The sequence below is a fragment of the Coregonus lavaretus genome (genome assembly GCF_964263955.1).
Source record: "Coregonus lavaretus genome assembly, chromosome: 12".
Taxonomy (NCBI): Eukaryota; Metazoa; Chordata; class Actinopteri; order Salmoniformes; family Salmonidae; genus Coregonus; species Coregonus lavaretus.
The window spans coordinates 31,527,203-31,548,902 of NC_139999.1; the positions used below are offsets into that span (position 1 = coordinate 31,527,203).

At 42.9% G+C, this 21,700-nt stretch overlaps 1 protein-coding gene across 1 annotated transcript; it reads left to right on the forward strand.

Annotated features, from left to right (window-relative positions):
* Nucleotides 1-1,118: 1,118 nt before the first annotated feature.
* On the forward strand, nt 1,119-20,358 carry LOC311138705 (proliferation-associated protein 2G4-like). Its single transcript, XM_084173494.1, has 12 exons — nt 1,119-1,241; nt 5,553-5,681; nt 6,796-6,901; nt 13,001-13,070; nt 15,427-15,583; nt 17,751-17,829; nt 18,526-18,604; nt 18,792-18,925; nt 19,136-19,230; nt 19,328-19,455; nt 19,706-19,759; nt 19,852-20,358. Exons 1-12 carry the CDS (start codon nt 1,157-1,159, stop codon nt 19,915-19,917), a joined length of 1,182 nt encoding a protein of 393 aa, XP_084029620.1. The 5' UTR covers nt 1,119-1,156; the 3' UTR covers nt 19,918-20,358.
* Nucleotides 20,359-21,700: the final 1,342 nt, after the last annotated feature.

The window sequence follows — 21,700 nt, forward strand, 5'->3', positions numbered from 1 at the left end:
TGAGTCTAGAAACGTGCCTATTTTCTCGAAAGTACGCAATGTCACGATTCCCAAGCTATACAATATTACAGATAGCAAGTTAGTTATCTCACATCTTGGAAAATATTTGTAATGTTCTACTTCTTGTTGACGAAATTCATGCTAATGTTGGGTTTTTGAGCTAGAGTCCAATTGACTCCCATTCACTCCTTGAAGGAGAGCTCTCCTTGTCCCAGAATCGCCCAGAATGCACCGCGCGACCCAGAGCCGTATCAACAGAGTTGACCATCTCCTCATAAGTATCTCTGGCTTTGTAGTGTCGGTGCCTGTGTGAAGCTAGCCACAATAAGGATTAGCCACAATTGACTTTGCGTTGTGCCTTCAAAATAAAAGTACCCCATTGAAAGTGATTAAAACGGATACAAATAGTGGAATCTTGCCATATTTGGACTAGATAACGCTAAACAAGGTCGGAATGTAATTATATAAATTCAACAAAAGACAATAATTAATCAATTTGACACAAATCAGTGGATGTATTAGAATTGCATTGGTGGCATACATATATGCACTGAACAAATAAAATCAAATGTTATTTGTCACATGCGCCGAATACAACATGCTTACTTACAAGCCCTTAACCAACAATGCAGTCCAAGAAATAGAGTTAAGAAAATATTTACTAAATAAACTAAAGTAAAAAATTAAATAAAAAGTAACACAATAAAATAACAATAACGAGGCTATATACAGAGGGTAACAGTGCCGAGTCAATGTGCGGGGGTACAGGTTAGTCGAGGTAATTTGTACATGTAGGTAGGGGTAAAGTGACTATGCATTGATAATAAACTTCGAGTAGCGGCAGTGTAAAAACAAAGGGGGGTGTCAATGTAAATAGTACGGGTGGCAATTAGATTAATTGTTCGGCAATTTGTGTATTGTTTTGAATTTATATAACATCATTCCAACCTTGTTTAGCATTATCTACTCCAAATATGACATGATTCCACTATTTGTATCAGTTTGAATCACTTTCAATTGGTGACTTGTATTTTGAAGTCGAACTGCAAATTCCACTATTGTGGCTAATCTTTATAGTGGCTAGCTTCACACAGGTGTCGGTCTTGGTGCCTGACCCATCAGGAAGTGTGTTGTTGTGAAGAGTGTCGCTGCCAAGATGTCTGACAACGAAGAACAAGAACAGACTATCGCTGAGGACTTGGTTGTCACCAAGTATAAAATGGGAGGTGACATCGCCAACCGTAAGTGTCCGATCGGGGTGACCTGCTCTTGTCGGCCTTTCGACTTCGTACAACATAGTCAACACAACCATGTGCTTTGACATAGTAGGCGCAGTTTAGAAACGTGTGATGGGTGGAATGGAAATTGGCCTAGCCCTAGTATTCTGGTCTAGCGCAAGCAAGCTGACTTTATTTTGTTCAGTAAGCTAACTAGCTATGGTTAACGGTTATTTTGTCAAGGACTGTCAACATAGGCTAGCTAGCAAACGTTACCTACAAATTAATTATCAACAGTCACATCAGACAGTAGCAACCACTATTGTATTTGTTAGGTAGATGTAGTTAGCTAGCTAACGTTATTTATTGTATGGTCATAACCTTAGTTCACGGTTTGGGGAGCTACAGTAGCTAACGGCATTTTTTATGTTTCCATGTCAACCACACAGAGATTGCAGCTAGGAAGTTGCCTTGGGGCAATTCTATGTTAACAGGCTCCGACTTTTCCACTTTGAAATGTAGCTAGCTATGTCAAACAAGAACCAAACAAAAACTCAATGCACAAGGACTACTTTTAAAAATGTTAACAGAAATGTTAATAAAAATATTTACTTGACGAACAATGCAAATACAAAGTTTGGTAACAGAATGATGGTTTATGCTGTTTGTGCCATCATTCTGTTACCAAACTTTGCATCTGCACTGTTCTCAAAGTGTGTTTTTGTACAATTCTGGGGAAATTGTAAAAATTCGGCCTTGTGCATAGAGTTGTATGGGTTGTTTAATTTTGCAATCATTGATTTTTGTTTGGCAAGTGAAAAATAAGCCTCAGCATAATTCTGTTTTCATGGAATTAACCCCTTACTAGCAAAGAGTCATAGCTAGCTAGTTCCAAGTGAAGTGACATTTAGGTCTAGCTATATATGTGTAAGTTTGTTCTGCCTGGCTGTAGTCAACTGAGACAATTTTACTGGAAAAGGCTTGCAAACTTGACAGGGAAATATTATTCCAACCACACATGATCTGGCTAGCTAGCTGCCTCACTGACAACTTATTCACAGGTATTATAAATAAATATAGCTAATTTCCTACCAAAATCAAGTGGTCCCAAAATGCTTACATTGCTTGTTGGCATGACCTTAGTAGCTTTATGACACACAGAAATAGAATGAGTAGACAGGGTTCGTCATTCAAGTCAATGATGGCATAATGGGTGGACTGGCAACCATTTTGAGTGTAACCTTAGCAGGAAGTAAAAGCAGGAAGTTTACCCTTCAGTCTGTGCTGTGATTTGTTGAGCCACCGCAAATGACATTACAAAAAATTACGTAGCATGTTAGGAGAATTAGGTTAGCTAAAATGCCAAAAAAGTATACTTTTGACGTTCATTTGACATAAGCTGGATTCCTTCTAGCCATGACCCAGCTAGAGTGGTGGTGAGGAGGAGGAGCTCCGCAGACCCTTTTGTGTCCTGAAGTAATTTTGCCATTCATTGTAGTCATTGCGCCCTGTAGAGTTGCTATTTTCTCGTGTCAATTAACTTGTGACATTCCTGGATTACTCATTATAATAATAGTCCGATTTAATCAACAAATTCGATAATCAGTTTAAAAAAGGTTAAGGGTACAAGACTGTGTACATAGCTGGCTGTTTTGGCAAAAATCACAACATATCCCATCGAGCAAAGCGGGGAGAGGCTGCCTGTTGTCACAGTTCCAAGACCAGTCAGAAACGTCCAGCTAACCCTACGCCAATGACGCCGGTGGATCTCAAAACTGAACTTGGATCCGCGTTAAGTAGCAATGATATCCTTCGCCACCGTCGTCTTAGGACATTCACGTCATTTAGCAGACAATCTTATCTAGAGCGACTTACAGTTAGAGTGCATACATTTTCATACTGGCCCCCCGTGGGAATCGAACCCACAACCCTGGCGTTGCAAGCGCCATGCTCTACCAACTGAGCTACACAGGACTATACTTGAACCAGTCATGACTATTCAATAAAACAAATACTTTTGAAGTTTCTTACCAGCAAATGTCTTAGTTACATGATTGCATAACTAGCAAAGGCGTTTTAAAATCGAGGGTGTAGTGTTTATTAAGTTTGGCAATGAGGACAGAAACTAGCATAGTTCAAATGGGAAAACGAGTTTAGGCTTAGTGCGCATGTACGCCCATGCGCACTAGGCTAATTCAGGAGACCTGTAGAGATTGTAGTTTTTATGCACTGATATCATGAGCTGGCAGAATAAAGTTTGATTTAAACAATTCAGAGACTGAAACAAATAAATCAGATGACTTATTTAAGGAGAGCGAATGGGTATACAATCTCGAAGTCAGCTGTAACTGTCAATAGTAATAAATAAAAATAATTAAAAAAGAAGCTTAAAACGATGTTTGAGTGAACCCTGAATACAGTAAATGAATGGTGAAGTTGCTTCCAGACACGGTAGACTCCTCCTCCTCACCGCTCTATGGACAGGCTTAAAATTGACCTCAGGCCCTGGGTCATGACTCATACCTCGACATTGAACCCAGTTAAATGGCAGTTGATTCATCATGACATACAGTGGGGGAAAAAAGTATTTAGTCAGCCACCAATTGTGCAAGTTCTCCCACTTAAAAAGATGAGAGAGGCCTGTGATTTTCATCATAGGTACACGTCAACGATGACAGACAAAATGAGGAAAGAAAATCCAGAAAATCACATTGTAGGATTTTTAATGAATTTATTTGCAAATTATGGTGGAAAATAAGTATTTGGTCAATAACAAAAGTTTCTCAATACTTTGTTATATACCCTTTGTTGGCAATGACACAGGTCAAATGTTTTCTGTAAGTCTTCACAAGGTTTTCACACACTGTTGCTGGTATTTTGGCCCATTCCTCCATGCAGATCTCCTCTAGAGCAGTGATGTTTTGGGGCTGTCGCTGGGCAACACGGACTTTCAACTCCCTCCAAAGATTTTCTATGGGGTTGAGATCTGGAGACTGGCTAGGCCACTCCAGGACCTTGAAATGCTTCTTACGAAGCCACTCCTTCGTTGCCCGGGCGGTGTGTTTGGGATCATTGTCATTGTCATGCTGAAAGCCACGTTTCATCTTCAATGCCCTTGCTGATGGAAGGAGGTTTTCACTCAAAATCTCACGATACATGGCCCCATTCATTCTTTCCTTTACACGGATCAGTCGTCCTGGTCCCTTTGCAGAAAAACAGCCCCAAAGCATGATGTTTCCACCCCCATGCTTCACAGTAGGTATGGTGTTCTTTGGATGCAACTCAGCATTCTTTGTCCTCCAAACACGACGAGTTTAGTTTTTACCAAAAAGTTCTATTTTGGTTTCATCTGACCATATGACATTCTCCCAATCCTCTTCTGGATCATCCAAATGCACTCTAGCAAACTTCAGACGGGCCTGGACATGTACTGGCTTAAGCAGGGGGACACGTCTGGCACTGCAGGATTTGAGTCCCTGGCGGCGTAGTGTGTTACTGATGGTAGGCTTTGTTACTTTGGTCCCAGCTCTCTGCAGGTCATTCACTAGGTCCCCCCGTGTGGTTCTGGGATTTTTTCTCACCGTTCTTGTGATCATTTTGACCCCACGGGGTGAGATCTTGCGTGGAGCCCCAGATCGAGGGAGATTATCAGTGGTCTTGTATGTCTTCCATTTCCTAATAATTGCTCCCACAGTTGATTTCTTCAAACAAAGCTGCTTACCTATTGCAAATTCAGTCTTCCCAGCCTGGTGCAGGTCTACAATTTTGTTTCTGGTGTCCTTTGACAGCTCTTTGGTCTTGGCCATAGTGGAGTTTGGAGTGTGACTGTTTGAGGTTGTGGACAGGTGTCTTTTATACTGATAACAAGTTCAAACAGGTGCCATTAATACAGGTAACGAGTGGAGGACAGAGGAGCCTCTTAAAGAAGAAGTTACAGGTCTGTGAGAGCCAGAAATCTTGCTTGTTTGTAGGTGACCAAATACTTATTTTCCACCATAATTTGCAAATAAGTTCATTAAAAATCCTACAATTTGATTTTCTGGATTTTGTTTTCTCAATTTCTGTCATAGTTGACGTGTACCTATGATGAAAATTACAGGCCTCTCTCATCTTTTTAAGTGGGAGAACTTGCACAATTGGTGGCTGACTAAATACTTTTTTCCCCCACTGTAATACAACCATAATGGATAGTGTCTTATTTAAAGAGAACGCACATGTTCCGATTGAATGTAATGATGACATATTTGGTCTCACATCTACACTCGAATCTTTTTCACCTCTCAAATGTCTCATACCTCTCCACCTCCTATTCCCCTGCCCTCTCTCTCTGTCTAGAGGCCCTGCGTGTGGTGATTGAGGCGGCCAAGTCAGGGGTGTCTGTGCTCAGTCTGTGTGACAAGGGAGATGCCCACATCATGGCAGAGACTGGCAAGGTCTTCAGGAAGGAGAAAGACTTGAAAAAAGGTAAGGGGCCAGGGTGGGGTGGAAGGGGGGGAAAGGCTATCCTCCATGTGCTCAGTTGTCAGTACATGTCCCACTTCTCATTAATGTGTAGGCTCGTTGCAGTGATGTATGACGGCGTGTTCATAGACGTCCAACAATCCGCTGTTAATGCCACGTATGGTGTTTGAGAGCTCACGCTTTGTTCTCGCAGAGCAATCATTGTACAATTTCTCCATCCAGGTCATTACGTTGTTTGTACATAGCATCTTGTAGACTGGTTCTAGATATTCCATCAGGGCAGTGAAGCTGACATTCTCTACCATTGACAATGGCTGCATATCAATTGCAATCATTTCTGTAATCAGTGCTGTGATTTTCTCACTCCGTCCGTTATCGCACAGCTGCCAGCAACGGGTTGGGTCACGGTGTCTCCCTTTCAGATGATGGCTAAGCATTGCACCTGTACTGCCACTGTAGCTCAATTCCACCTTACTACGTTTGCATTTATTTCACCGCCTTCTCATTTAACTTCTCAAAGTATTGCCATACAGGACTTTGCTGCTGTCGCTTCCCTGTCTCGCTCTGCTATTTTGATAACTATTAACGACGATGACTTGGAGCGCTTTATATCCGTGGCAAATCATTTGAAAGATGCATATCTCCTCCTACTAACGTTACAGCATTGTTGCATTAGGTATTTGTTTAATTTCTATTTTCCCCTTAATGATAATGATTGGGACCTGTTAGCAGTCGTTTTTTTATAACTGCACTGTGATTTTAATTTTGTAAAAAAAATAAGAAAATTGGTTAGGGATTTTTTTTCTTCTAAACTTTTACTATCCCAATGTCGTTTAAACGTTCACACCCCTACTATGTAGTTATAAGAGACAGATAAGACTGTTTGTCCTGTCTCCCATAACTGTTTACTGTCATACTGTCTCCAGATCAGAAACACATGCCACACATTCACAATGGGCCTGAACATGGGATTACTTATTGAATATGCCAGTGAGATGACAGAACTATGAGGAGTGATATGGGTTAAAAATAGGGGCGTTATTTGACATCAGTCTCTCATAAACACTGCAGATGATTTTGAATTGAAGATTTGGTGGTTCTCTCTTCCCTTTTACAGGAATTGCCTTCCCCACCAGCGTCTCAGTCAATAACTGTGTTTGCCACTTCTCTCCCCTGAAGAGTGACCCTGACTACACACTTAAAGATGGGGACCTGGTCAAAATGTATGAACCTCAATCTACAGTAATGTTACCCCTTCACTCTATGTGTCTTCAGTCTCCCAAGTATGTGTTGTCTTTCCCCTCTCTCGTCTGTCATCTTGTTTTCTGTGTTCTCATGCGTCTGATGGAGTCTCCTTGGCTGTTGACTTGTCGTCTTTGTTAGGTCTCGTCTCCCTGTATGTCTATGTGTGCCTGTATGTCTATATGGCAAACGATAAGTAAGGATTGGATAACGAGCCTTGTTCATCTGGTATTGGTGTCTAATTGTCACTATTGCCATTGCATAGTTGAACAAGCATTTTCATCTTAGTTGTTGGACTGCCACTTTGGTTTTCATCTCTCTGTTGACCCTCCCTTGCCTGTTTTCTGTCTTCTGTATATTTAAGGATGTCACTGACTGGAACATTGTGAGTGTTAAAGAGTCAACTATACTGAACAAAAATCGTATGCAACATGTAAAGTGTTGGTCCCATGTTTCATGAGCTGAAATAAAATATCCCAGAACTTTTCCATACACACAAAAAGCTTAATTCGCTCAAATTTTGTGCACAAATTTGTTTACATCCCTGTTAGTGAGCATTTATCTTTGCCAAGAGAATCCATCCACCTGTCAGGTGTGGCATATCAAGAAGCTGATTAAACAGCATGATCATTACACAGGTGCACATTGTGCTGGGGACAATAAAAGGCCACTCTAAAATTGAATCAAATCGAATTGTATTTGTCACATGTGCCGAATACAACAGGTGTAGACCTTACAGTGGAATGCCTACTTACAAGCCCTTAACCAACAATGCAGTTTTAAGAAAGAATACCCTAAAAAAATAAGAAATAAAAGTAGCAAATAATGAAAGGGCAGCAGTAAAATAACAATAGTAAAATAACTCTACCTACATGTACATATTACCTCAACGGGGGTACCGGCACAGAGTCAATGTTCGGGGGCACCAGTTAGTCGAGGTAATATGTACATGTAGGTAGAGTTATTAAAGTGACTATGCATAGATAATAAACAGAGTAGCAGCAGCGTGAAAGAGGGGAGAGGGGGCCAATATAAATAGTCTGGGTAGCCATTTGATTAGATGTTCAGGAGTCTTATGGCTTGGGGGTAGAAGCTGTTTAGAAGCCTCTTGGACCTAGACTTGGCGCTCCGGTACCGCTTTCCGTGCGGTAGCAGAGAGAACAGTCTATGACTAGGGTGGCTGGAGTCTTTGACAATTTTTAGGGCCTTCCTCTGACACCGCCTGGTATAGAGGTCCTGGATGGCAGGAAGCTTGGCCCCAGTGATGTACAGGGCCGTACGCACTACCCTCTGTAGTGCCTTGCGGTGGGAGGCCGAGCAGTTGCCATACCAGGCAGTGATGCAACCAGTCAGGATGCTCTCGATGGTGCAGCTGTAGAACCTTGGCACTATGGTGTTGAACGCTGAGCTGTAGTCAATGAATATCATTCTCACATAGGTGTTTATTTTGTCCAGGTGTGAAAGGGCAGTGTGGAGCACGATAGAGATTGCATCATCTGTGGATCTGTTGGGGTGGTATGCAAATTGGAGTGGGTCTAGGGTTTCTGGGATAATGGTGTTGATGTGAGCCATGACCAGCCTTTCAAAGCACTTCATGGCTACAGACGTGAGTGCTACGGGTCGGTAGTCATTTAGGCAGGTTACCTTAGTATTCTTGGGCACAGGACTATGGTGGTCTGCTTGAAACATGTTGGTATTACAGACTCAGACAGGGAGAGGTTGAAAATGTCAGTGAAGACACTTGCCAGTTGGTCAGCGCATGCTCGGAGTACACGTCCTGGTAATCCGTCTGAATGTTGACCTGTTCAACGGTCTTACTCACATCGGCTACGGAGAGCATGATCACACAGTCATCCAGAACAGCTGATGCTCTCATCCATGTTTCAGTGTTCCTTGCCTCGAAGCGAGCGTAGAAGTAATTTAGCTCGTCTGGTAGGCTTGTGTCACTGGGCAGCTCGTGGCTGTGCTGCCCTTTGTAGTCTGTAATAGTTTGCAAGCTCTGCCACATCCGAACAGCATCGGCGCCGGTGTAGTACAATCGATTTTAGTCCTTTATTGGCGCTTTGCTTGTTTGATTGTTCGTCGGAGGGCATAGCGGGATTTCTTATAAGCTTCCGGGTTAAAGTCCTGCTCCTTGAAAGCGTCAGCTCTACCCTTTAGCTCAGTGCAGATGTTGCCTGTAATCCATGGCTTCTGGTTGGGGTATGTACGTACGGTCACTGTGGGGACGACGTCATCGATGCACTTACAGTGAGGGAAAAAAGTATTTGATCCCCTGCTGATTTTGTATGTTTGCCCACTGACAAAGACATGATCAGTCTATAATTTTAATGGTAGGTTTCTTTGAACAGTGAGGGACAGAATAACAACAACAAAATCCAGAAAAGCGCATGTCAAAAATGTTATAAATTGATTTGCATTTTAATGAGGGAAATAAGTATTTGACCCCTCTGCAAAACATGACTTAGTACTTGGTGGCAAAACCCTTGTTGGCAATCACAGAGGTCAGACGTTTCTTGTAGTTGGCCACCAGGTTTGCACACATCTCAGGTGGGATTTTGTTCCACTCCTATTTGCAGATCTTCTCCAAGTCATTAAGGTTTCGAGGCTGACGTTTGGCAACTCGAACCTTCAGCTCCCTCCACAGATTTTCTATGGGATTAAGGTCTGGAGACTGGCTAGGCCACTCCAGGACCTTAATGTGCTTCTTCTTGAGCCACTCCTTTGTTGCCTTGGCCGTGTGTTTTGGGTCATTGTCATGCTGGAATAACCATCCACGACCCATTTTCAATGCCCTGGCTGAGGGAAGGAGGTTCTCACCCAAGATTTGACGGTACATGGCCCCGTCCATCGTCCCTTTGATGCGGTGAAGTTGTCCTGTCCCCTTAGCAGAAAAACACCCCCAAAGCATAATGTTTCCACCTCCATGTTTGATGGTGGGGATGGTGTTCTTGGGGTCATAGGCAGCATTCCTCCTCCTCCAAACACGGCGAGTTGAGTTGATGCCAAAGAGCTCCATTTTGGTCTCATCTGACCACAACACTTTCACCCAGTTCTCCTCCGAATCATTCAGATGTTCATTGGCAAACTTCAGACGGCCCTGTATATGTGTTTTCTTGAGCACGGGGACCTTGCAGGCACTGCAGGATTTCAGTCCTTCACGGCGTAGTGTGTTACCAATTGTTTTCTTGGTGACTATGGTCCCAGTTGCCTTGAGATCATTGACAAGATCCTCCCGTGTAGTTCTGGTCTGATTCCTCACCGTTCTCATGATCATTGCAACTCCCCGAGGTGAGATCTTGCATGGAGCCACAGGCCGAGGGAGATTGACAGTTATTTTGTGTTTCTTCCATTTGCGAATAATCGCACCAACTGTTGGCACCTTCTCACCAAGCTGCTTGGCGATGGTCTTGTAGCCCATTCCAGTAGGTCTACAATCTTGTCCCTGACATCCTTGGAGAGCTCTTTGGTCTTGGCCATGGTGGAGAGTTTGGAATCTGATTGATTGATTGCTTCTGTGGACAGGTGTCTTTTATACAGGTAACAAGCTGAGATTAGGAGCACTCCCTTTAAGAGTGTGCTCCTAATCTCAGCTCGTTACCTGTATAAAAGACACCTGGGAGCCAGAAATCTTTCTGATTGAGAGGGGGTCAAATACTTATTTCCCTCATTAAAATGCAAATCAATTTATAACATTTTTGACATGCGTTTTCCTGGATGTCTTTGTTGTTATTCTGTCTCTCACTGTTCAAATAAACCTACCATTAAAATTATAGACTGATCATTTCTTTGTCATTGGGCAAACGTACAAAATCAGCAGGGGATCAAATACTTTTTTCCCTCACTGTATTGATGAAGCCAGTGACTGATGTGGTGTACTCCTCAAAGCCATCAGAAGAATCCCAGAACATATTCTAGTCTGTGCTAGCAAAACAGTCCTGTAGCTTAGCATCTGCTTCATCTGACCACTTTTGTATTGACCGAGTCACTGGTGCTTCCTGCTTTAGTTTTTGCTTGTAAACAGGAATCGGGAGGATAGAATTATGGTCAGATTTGCCAAATGGAGGGCGAGGGAGAGCTTTGTACGCGTCTCTGTGTGTGGAGTAAAGGTGGTCTAGAGTTTTTTTTTTTTTTTTTTCTCTGGTTGCACATTTAACACCCCATCTCCTTCCGCGATATATCTGTCTCTTTCTCCTGCGATTGACGGGGATGAGGGCCCTTTCGGGTGTCTGGAGCAAATCCCTCTCGTCCGAATCATTAAAGAAAGATTATTTGTCCAGTTCAAGGTAAGTAATCGCTGTTCTGATGTCCAGAAGCTCTTTTCGGTCATAAGAGACGGTAGCAGGAACATTATGTACAAAATAAGTTACAAACAATGTGTTGGTTAAGAGTCCATAAAACGGCAGCCATCCCCTCAAAATGTGCAGTTTTGTCACACAACTTCACAGATGTCTCAAGTTTTGAGGGAATGCTGACTGCAGGAATGTCCACCAGAGCTGTTGCCAGAGAATGTAATGTTAATTTCTCTACCATTCATCCGACGCAATCACCTAATGTTTCAGCATAATAATGCACAGCCCCATGTCTCAAGGATCTATACACAATTCCTGGAAGCTGAAAATGTCCCAGTTCTTCCATGGGCTGCCTACTCACCATACATTTACATTTACATTTTAGTCATTTAGCAGACGCTCTTATCCAGAGCGACTTACAGTTAGTGAATACATATTTTTTTTATCCTGGCCCCCCGTGGGATCGAACCCACAACCCTGGCGTTGCAAACGCCATGCTCTATCAACTGAGCTACATCCCTGCCGGCCATTCCCTCCCCTACCCTGGACGACGCTGGGCCAATTGTGCGCCGCCCATGAGTCTCCCGGTCGAGGCCGGCTGCGACAGAGCCTGGATTCAAACCAGGATCTCTAGTGGCACAGTTAGCACTGCGATGCAATGCCTTAGACCACTGCGCCACTCAGGAGATAATGTCTCCTGACATGTCACCTATTGAGCACGTTTGGGATGCTCTGGATTGATGTGTACGACAGCGTGTTCCAGTTCCTGCCAATATTCAGCAACTTCGCACAGCCATTGAAGAGGAGTGGGACAACATTCTACAGGCCACAATCAGCAGCCTGATCAACTCTATGCGAAGTAGATGTGTCGCGCTGCATGTGGCAAATGGTGTTCACACCAGATACTGACTGGTTTTCTGATCCACACCCCTACCTTTAAAAAAAAAGAAATCTGTGACCAACAAATGTATATCTGTATTTCCTGTCATGTGAAATCCATAGATTAGGGCCTAATTTATTTATTTCAATTGACTGATTTCGTTATATGAACTGTAACTCAGTCAAATCTTTGAAATTGTTGCGTTTATGTTTTTGTCCAGTGTAGATGGTTATGCCAACTTGTGCTGTATTACTGTAGGGCTGTGCCATTCTCAGAATCTGTTGAAAAGTCATATTTTTCATTACTATAACAAAAGCGTGGGTATGTCCTTCCACCATGACAATGAAATTGCTAGTGGTGCTGTCTTTGGAATACATTATGAGCCCCCCTGCAGTATAGTTGTAGGTGAACAAGCCAATAACAAACTTACCTTCGGAGCATATCCTCACTTGACACTTACCGTAATATAATCAAACAAATTAGATTGTTTAATTTGTGTCTGACCTTGTTTTTTTTGTCAGTAAACTTTTTCCCATTTGATCTTTGGAAGCACAACATGACTGCCATTTTGCCCTTGCCTAAATGTATTTAATCATCTCCTCTATATGTCCTTTTACACAATGACATAGATATCAGCAACTGGTTTTGTATTTGTATTTTATTAGGGATCCCCATTAGCTGCTGCCAAGGCAGCAGCTACTCTTCCTGGGGTCCAAATACATCAAGACACTTACATTACACATAAAACATAAGATAAAACAGTACATCATATAACATCGCTACACCACTACATGGTTGGCATAACGATTTCTGAATGTCTCATGAACTTCTATTTCCTTCATGACTTATACATTTCCATCTCTCCTTTTCTCTTATCCTCTCCATCTCTGCCCCCTTTATTTCTGCAGTGATCTTGGAGTCCATGTTGACGGCTTCATCTCGAATGTGGCTCATAGCTTTGTTGTGGGAGCTACCAAGGTATGTACCATTATGACCTAATGACTTGGAATTCTTAAGCCCTCATTGCAATAGGCTTAAAGAGATATTCTGGAGGATTGAAAATGACCTTATTATTTTTTAAACCTGCCGTTTTGGACTAGACATGTAAATGTATGGCTCATACATACATAATAAACGATCTACGGTTCTCTCCCAGCGGAAAATGGCACAGAATCCTGACATTCTAACCTGCCATAATTTAGTGCATGAGATTTGCTTGCTCATTCCTGTCATGTAGTGAACGTGCGCTCTGAAGCAAGTGGGATGAGTGGCTGCATGCGCTTACCATTAGTGATTTTGATAACAGCGAAAATACATTGAATTAATCGAATGCATGATAACTGCCATGCATCAGAAGTTTGAAAGCATCCTGAATTAGAAGTGAGATCTATTAGACCTAGGTAGTAGTTTAATTTCTCTTTCAAAGCATTTCTCTGCAAACCAGAGAATGTTGTGTGCTAAATATGCCAGTGTAGCCACACAAATACATTAGAAGATAATTGTCCACCCGATCAGAAACACTGTGCTGACAACCTTTAGTTTCTAAATGGTGTCGCTGGTGAATTTTGGAATATATTGCAAAATAGGCTATAAGGTTTTAACCAGGTGCGCGTCCATCCATATGTCCTGTTCGCCAATCACGACACAACGCACATGTTGATGCGCTCGAGAAGTGCATGCTGAAGTAAACGTTCACCCACTTTTTATACAATAAATTATTGGCCTACCTTTCTGTTGTCAACCATCCATCCAATTCAAATAATTCCATGTGTCCACCTTTTGTCCTTATAAATGTTCACAAAGGTATTATTCAATGATATGGGGTAATAATCCAACACAGCAGTTGATTGCCAGCGATCATCATTCATCACATAGGCAAATGCTATTTATAATAAATACACAACTTTTAACATTTACATTTTAGTCATTTAGCAGACGCTCATATCCAGAGCGACTTACAGTTAGTGAGTGCAGACATTATTTTTTAAATTTTCATACTGTCCCCCCGTGGGAAGCGAACCCACAACCCTGGCGTTGCAAACGCCATGCTCTACCAACTGAGCTACATCCCTGCCGGCCATTCCCTCCCCTACCCTGGACGACGCTGGGCCAATTGTGCGCCGCCCCATGGGTCTCCCGGTCGCGGCCGGCTACGACAGAGCCTGGATTCGAACCAGGATCTCTAGTGGCACAGCTAGCACTGTGATGCCGTGCCTTAGACCACTGCGCCACTCGGGAGGTAAGGAGTTGATGCAAACATATAACTGCTGGTATTATTTTTTTTTTTGAGTCATTTTAGCAGACGCTCTTATCCAGAGCGACTTATAGATATTGAGTGCATACATTTTTCATACTGGCCCCCCGTGGGAAACGAACCCACAACCCTGGCGTTGCAAGCGCCATGCTCTACCAACTGAGCTACAGGAGGGCTTAACTTTCCATTGTATAAAATTACATTATCACATTACTTTGAGACCTTGCATGCAACTACAGGAAGTCGGGAACTGACCTGCAACAACCAAACGTGATGGACAATGTTGATAGGCAGGTGAAATTATGTCCGATGAGATTGCAAGGTTAAAGTGGGAGGCGGGATCAGGATAGGCCCAGTATTGTCCAATGATGTTGCGGGTAGGGCCCGGGACGATACCCGTATCTCGATACTCATTAGTATCGTGGCAAGGAAACAAAACACAAAGCAGATTGAACTTCTTTTGGAAAACAGCCCTAATGTTGGAAACAAACATTAAGTTGTCATCCAGAGTCACATTTATTTATTTTCCAAGCTATAGCACACAATATTTTACATACAGCAGGTTTTTAAAGGACCAAATAGTTTGGTCTGCTTCGTGTTTTAATTTTTGCCATGGAAAAAAATATCACAATACTGGTATCATCACAGCCCCAGTTTTGGGGTGAGTCCAACATGCACACCACATGAACACCACAGAGTTATTTTTTTACTCTCTTTGGGCACACGTTACAGAACAATGACATGAGGACATTGTGCACAATTGTTGGGAGTTTCCATTTTGGCTTGTGAGCGCTACTTTCAAAACTACTGGCTGAAATTAAACAAAACTTCCAGAAAATCTCTTTAAAACACTCACATTAACTCTCCTTCAGGGCTCTGGCATATGTGCCTGAATATTTTTGCTGTGTGACCACCAGTGTGTAAAAATGAAGGATTTTAGCTTTAATATCTCAAATATTTTCAATTTTGCTCATACATTTATTTGTGTGCATCTACATTTTTCAACTTAGGCGCAAATGTGCTCCTTGTAAGAAAAGGTCAGCGTAGAGCCCTGATCTTACCTCTGCCTTGTACATGTAGGAGGCTCCAGTGACGGGGAAGAAAGCTGATGTGATAAAGGCAGCTCACCTGTGTGCGGAGGCAGCCCTACGCCTTGTCAAGCCTGGCAACCAGAACTCAAAGGTGACAGAGGCTTGGAACAAGATCGCTCAGTCATTCAAATGCACAGCCATCGAGGGTGAGTGCAGAAAGTCAGTTTTGCCCTTAGAGTTGACTCTGATTCATGGGTCTAAGATAGTGAATCAACAGTTTTAGCGGACCCTTTTCATATGGACGGGTTGGTTGTTTAGCAACAAAACCGACGCGTGCGCAACTATGGGGCAAAACAGACTGGGTTGGCTTAGATTGTTGACAACATGTAAACTATAGTTAGTCTCCAAATGTTTATTGAAAACATAAATGCATTTGCGCAATGAGCACTTGTCTCTCAACTACATCGTTACAGTTGTTGGTTAGCAAGCTGGTGAATTTTTGCCATATTAGCATTGACATGAAATCCGTCAAAACACCTCAAAACAAGACATGGTATCAAGAACAAGATAAAACTAGCTGAAACGAGCCACCTACAGTGGCTTGCGAAAGTATTCACCCCCCTTGGCATTTTTCCTATTTTGTTGTCTTACAACCTGGAATTAAAATGGATTTTTGGGGGGTTTGTATCATTTGATTTACACAACATGCCTACCACTTTGAAGATGCAAAATTTTTTTTTTTGTGAAACAAATAAGACAAAAAACTGAACTTGAGCGTGCATAACTATTCACCCCCCAATACTACCGAGTGGCGCAGCGGTTAAAGGCACTGCATCTCAGTGCTTGAGGCGTCACTACAGACCCCCTGGTTCGATTCCAGGCTGTATCACAATCCAGCCGTGATTGGGAGTCCCATAGGGCGGCGCACAATTGGCCCAGCGTCGTCCGGGTTTGGCCAGTGTAGGCCGTCATTGTAAATAAGAATTTGTTCTTAACTGACTTGCCTAGTTAAATAAAGGTTAAATAAATAAAATAAAATACTTTGTACAGCTGCAAGTCTCTTGGGGTATGTCTCTATAAGCTTGGCACATCTAGCCACTGGGAATTTTGCCCATTCTTCAAGGCAAAACTGCTCCAGCTCCTTCAAGTTGGATGGGTTCCGCTGGTGTACAGCAATCTTTAGTCATACCACAGATTCTCAATTGGATTGAGGTCTGGGCTTTGACTAGGCCATTCCAATACATTTAAATGTTAAACCACTTGAGTGTTGCTTTAGCAGTATGCTTAGGGTCATTGTCCTGCTGTAAGGTGAACCTCCGTCCCAGTCTCAAATCTCTGGAAGTCTGAAACGGGTTTCCCTCAAGAATTTCCCTGTATTTAGCGCCATCCATCATTCCTTCAATTCTGACCAGTTTTCCAGGCCCTGCCGATGGGAAAAAACATCCCCACAGCATGATGCTGCCACCACCATGCTTCACTGTGGGGATGGTGTTCTCGGGTGATGAGAGGTGTTGGGTTTGCGCCAGACATAGCATTTTCCTTGATGGCCAAAAAGCTCAATTTTAGTCTCATCTGACCTTCTTCCATATGTTTGGGGAGTCTCCCACATGCCTTTTGGCGAACACCAAACGTGTTTGCTTATTTGATTCTTTAAGCAATGGCTTTTTTCTGGCCACTCTTCCATAAAGCCCAGCTCTGTGGAGGGTACGGCTTAAAGTGGTCCTATGGACAGATACTCCAATCTCCGCTATGGAGCTTTACAGCTCCTTCAGGGTTATCTTTGGTCTCTTTGTTGCCTCTCTGATTAATGCCCTCCTTGCCTGGTCCATGAGTTTTGGTGGGCGGCCCTCTCTTGGCAGGTTTGTTGTGGTGCCATATTCTTTCAATTTTTTTAATAATGGATTTAATGGGATGTTCAAAGTTTCTTTATTTTAATTTTTATTACCCAACTCTGATCTGTACTTCTCCACAACTTTGTCCCTAACCTGTTTGGAGAGCTCCTTGGTCTTCATGGTGCTGTTTGCTAGGTGGTGTCCCTTGCTTAGTGGTGTTGCAGACTCTGGGGCCTTTCAGAATAGGTGTCTATATATACTGAGATCATGTGACAGATCATGTGACACTTAGATTGCACACAGGTGGACTTTATTTGACTAATTATGTGACTTCTGAAGGTAATTGGTTGCACCAGATCTTATTTAGGGGCTTCATAGCAACGGGGGTGAATACATATGCATGCACCACTTTTCCGTTATTTATTTTTTAGAATTTTTTGAAACAAGTGATTGTTTTCATTTCACTTCACCAATTTGGACTATTTTGTGTATATCCATTATATGAAATCTGTTGCAATGGTTTTGTATCTTTCTGTTTAAGGTATGTTATCTCATCAGCTGAAGCAACACGTCATCGATGGAGAGAAGACCATCATTCAGAACCCCACAGACCAGCAAAGGTACATTAACGTCCAAGCACTAGAATACATGTAGAAAATAGTGCTTTGATGAAGTACAATACCACGAGGGCAGACAGCATGTTGTTTATATTTTTGTTCAGTATAAAAGTAGGTCTGGTTCACATCTAACAGCCGATATAAGAAGAGACGAGTGGAGACAAAACTAGCTAGTGAATTTTGTGTTGTGAAACTGAAGACGGAATGGCCGGGCATTCAAAAAGACAATAAGGGCAGTTGAGTCAGTTTCCGTATTAACATGGACTCTTTACACCGTGATGAAACATTGTTGCTCCTTGTTTCAGCAAGGTACAGTATTGAAGCAATCATGAAATACATGCACCCAATGGAATACCAAAAACAGGGCACACTCTGTGACTTGACAGAGAAATGTCAGCAAGTTAGGCTAGCTAACTCCAGCTAGCTAGCTATCCCCTCTGCTAGCTGTCAGTCAGCTTGGCTAAACAGTAAACACAGTTTCTCATTTGAGTCCAAGGCAACGCCTAGGAGCACATGCAGTCATGAGCAGAGAAGAGGAGAATATAATAATAATAATAATATTTTTGATATTAGAACAGTGACCATGGTCATTTGGCTGATCCAAAATTCCATGGTTGTCACAGCCCTAGTCACTAAGACTGAATGATAAATTAAAGATGTGAGTTGCTCTGATTGGCTACTGTTGATGCCCATCTGCAGGAAGGACCACGAGAAGGTAGAGTTTGAGGTGCACGAGGTCTACGCTGTTGATGTGCTGATCAGCACTGGTGAAGGGAAGGTGAGAGAGAGACGGGGGTAAATCCCAATGCCCCCATGCGGTAACATGGATGGAAAAGGGCAATATTACTCTGAGTCTGAACTATCCTAAGAAGCCCCATACTATTCTTTTTTTTCCTTTTAATTTCTTATCTGGCTAAATTCGACTGTCCAATTCTGATGTTTCTATGCTCCTGTCCCCTGCCCAGGCCAGGGATGGAGGCCAGAGGACCACCATTTACAAGAGGGACCCCAGTAAGCAGTACGGGCTGAAGATGAAGACCTCCCGCATGTTCTTCAGCGAGGTGGAGCGACGCTTCGACGCCATGCCCTTCACACTCAGGTAGGATACCAAATGGAAGCTGTCCTCACATTAGAAGTGTCAGAGAGACTTCATATAACCAACTGCATATCAACACGATAATCTTATCATTAAAGACGTGGACTTTTCTTTTCATCAACCATCTCTCTGATGCTGTGAGTCAGGTGCTTTGAATGTAAATTGGAGACCTCCTCAGCTAACAGGTGTGTCTTGTTCCTCTCCTCTCTTCAGGGCGTTTGAGGATGAGGCCAAAGCCCGCCTGGGCGTGGTGGAGTGTGCCAAACACGAGCTGCTACAGCCTTTCAGTGTGCTCAATGAGAAGGAGGGTGAGTCTCTCTGCATCTGTCTTTTCCTATCCTCTGTGCGCTGTTTCTTTCTCTTTTTCTAACTACCTGTCTCAATATCTCTCCCTTTGCTTCTCAGGAGAGTTTGTTGCCCAGTTTAAGTTCACAGTGCTGCTGATGGCCAACGGCCCCCATAAAATCACCAGCGGACCCTTTGAGACAGAACTCTACAAGTCAGAGCACGAGGTGCAGGACGCAGAGCTGAGGGTAAGTAGGGCTCCCAGCCCACGGCCCCAGGCAACCTGAAAGGCTCTTCACTGCTCATATTCCATGAATAACTATATTAATGAACAGGGGCTTGCAGCTCGGAGCCTAAACTTTAAGTAACTGAATAAGGGTATGAGATGGCATCTGAGGTTTTGACCAGTCTATTTCCACACTTAGCAGCTCTGTTGTGGCTCTCTTCCTTGGAAGAAATATCTTGATTGACAGCAAACAATCCCTCTTTCTCCCCCAGACTCTACTACAGAGCTCAGCCAGTCGCAAAACACAAAAGAAGAAGAAAAAGAAGGTATTTGATATGACAATGGTGAAAAACAAATTAAGTCAATATATTCTGTTCGCTCTCCATTCTTAATCGGTGCCTTCCTTCCTCCCTCCTAGGCCTCCAAGACTGTGGAAACCGCTACTGGACAGCCAACCAAGGAGAGCAACAAGGCGCCAGAGTAGATGCCTACCCGTCTTCAGACACACTGACACATACATACATACACACACCAAATAACAGAAACTTAGAAATGGAATCTAAATCTTCCCCAACTGTTAGCTCTTTTTGACCCTCATGCCCTTTTCTAGTATGTGGCCCATTGACTACATCTGATATATTTGGAGTTGAGCCTGTTGGAATGCTCTCAAATCTGTTGAAAATACAATTTTCAGTTGAATCTGTAGACTGAATAAGGGTCACAACATTACATGCATATGGAGTTTATTTTCCATTGATACTTAACTGGAGTATGAGATTGGGGAAACACATTTTTGGAATATGATGGATCAAAAACCTTTTGTAGCCTTTGGTTTTTACACCTTATCGTTAGGTGATGTACCTGACTTCAGAAATGTTGCAATCTATAGGTGAAGTGTTTATAAACTTTTTAAATAAAAAATGTCAAAAGAAATATGTTTTGTTTTGATTAACTTAATTATAACTGGACGATATTTGTTGTAAAGTAATGGTGGGGTGCCAGTCACACTTAAAAAAAATAATAATAATCCAAACCCTGATGAGCAGACTTGGTACTTCTATTGTACATGAATGTTACATGAGTTAGCAACTCAATCTTTTGGCCTAGAATCATATTTGGTAAAAGTGTTACAATTATTCAAACATTACATAATTGAAAGGTTAGAGCACAGAATTTAGAAGACAGAATTCTCGCACCAACACCTGAAGAGTTCCCGTTGAACCCTGCTACACTTACTGCCACCCCCCTCCTTCCTGGTCAAATCAAATCAAATTTTATTGGTCACATGCGCCGAATACAACAGGTGCAGACATTACAGTGAAATGCTTACTTACAGCCCTTAACCAACAGTGCATTTATTTTTAACAAAAAAAGTAAAAATAAAACAACAAAAAAAGTGTTGAGGAAAAAAAGAGCAGAAGTAAAATAAAGTGACAATAGGGAGGCTATATATACAGGGGGGTACCGTTGCAGAGTCAATGTGCGGGGGCACCGGCTAGTTGAGGTAATATGTACATGTGGGTAGAGTTAAAGTGACTATGCATAAATAATTAACAGAGTAGCAGCAGCGTAAAAAGGATGGGGTGGGGGGGCAGTGCAAATAGTCCGGGTAGCCATGATTAGCTGTTCAGGAGTCTTATGGCTTGGGGGTAGAAGCTGTTGAGAAGTCTTTTGGACCTAGACTTGGCACTCCGGTACCGCTTGCCGTGCGGTAGCAGAGAGAACAGTCTATGACTAGGGTGGCTGGAGTCTTTGACAATTTTGAGGGCCTTCCTCTTACACCGCCTGGTATAGAGGTCCTGGATTGCAGGAAGCTTGGCCCCAGTGATGTACTGGGCCGTACGCACTACCCTCTGTAGTGCCTTGCGGTCGGAGGCCAAGCAGTTGCCATACCAGGCGGTGATGCAACCAGTCAGGATGCTCTCGATGGTGCAGCTGTAGAATTTTTTGAGGATCTGAGGACCCATGCCAAATCTTTTCAGTCTCCTGAGGGGGAATAGGCTTTGTCGTGCCCTCTTCACGACTGTCTTGGTGTGTTTGGACCATGATAGTTCGTTGGTGATGTGGACACCAAGGAACTTGAAGCTCTCAACCTGTTCCACTACTGCCCCGTCGATGAGAATGGGGGCGTGCTCAGTCCTCTTTTTTTTCCTGTAGTCCACAATCATCTCCTTTGTCTTGGTCACGTTGAGGGAGAGGTTGTTGTCCTGGCACCACACGGCCAGGTCTCTGACCTCCTCCCTATAGGCTGTCTCATCGTTGTCGGT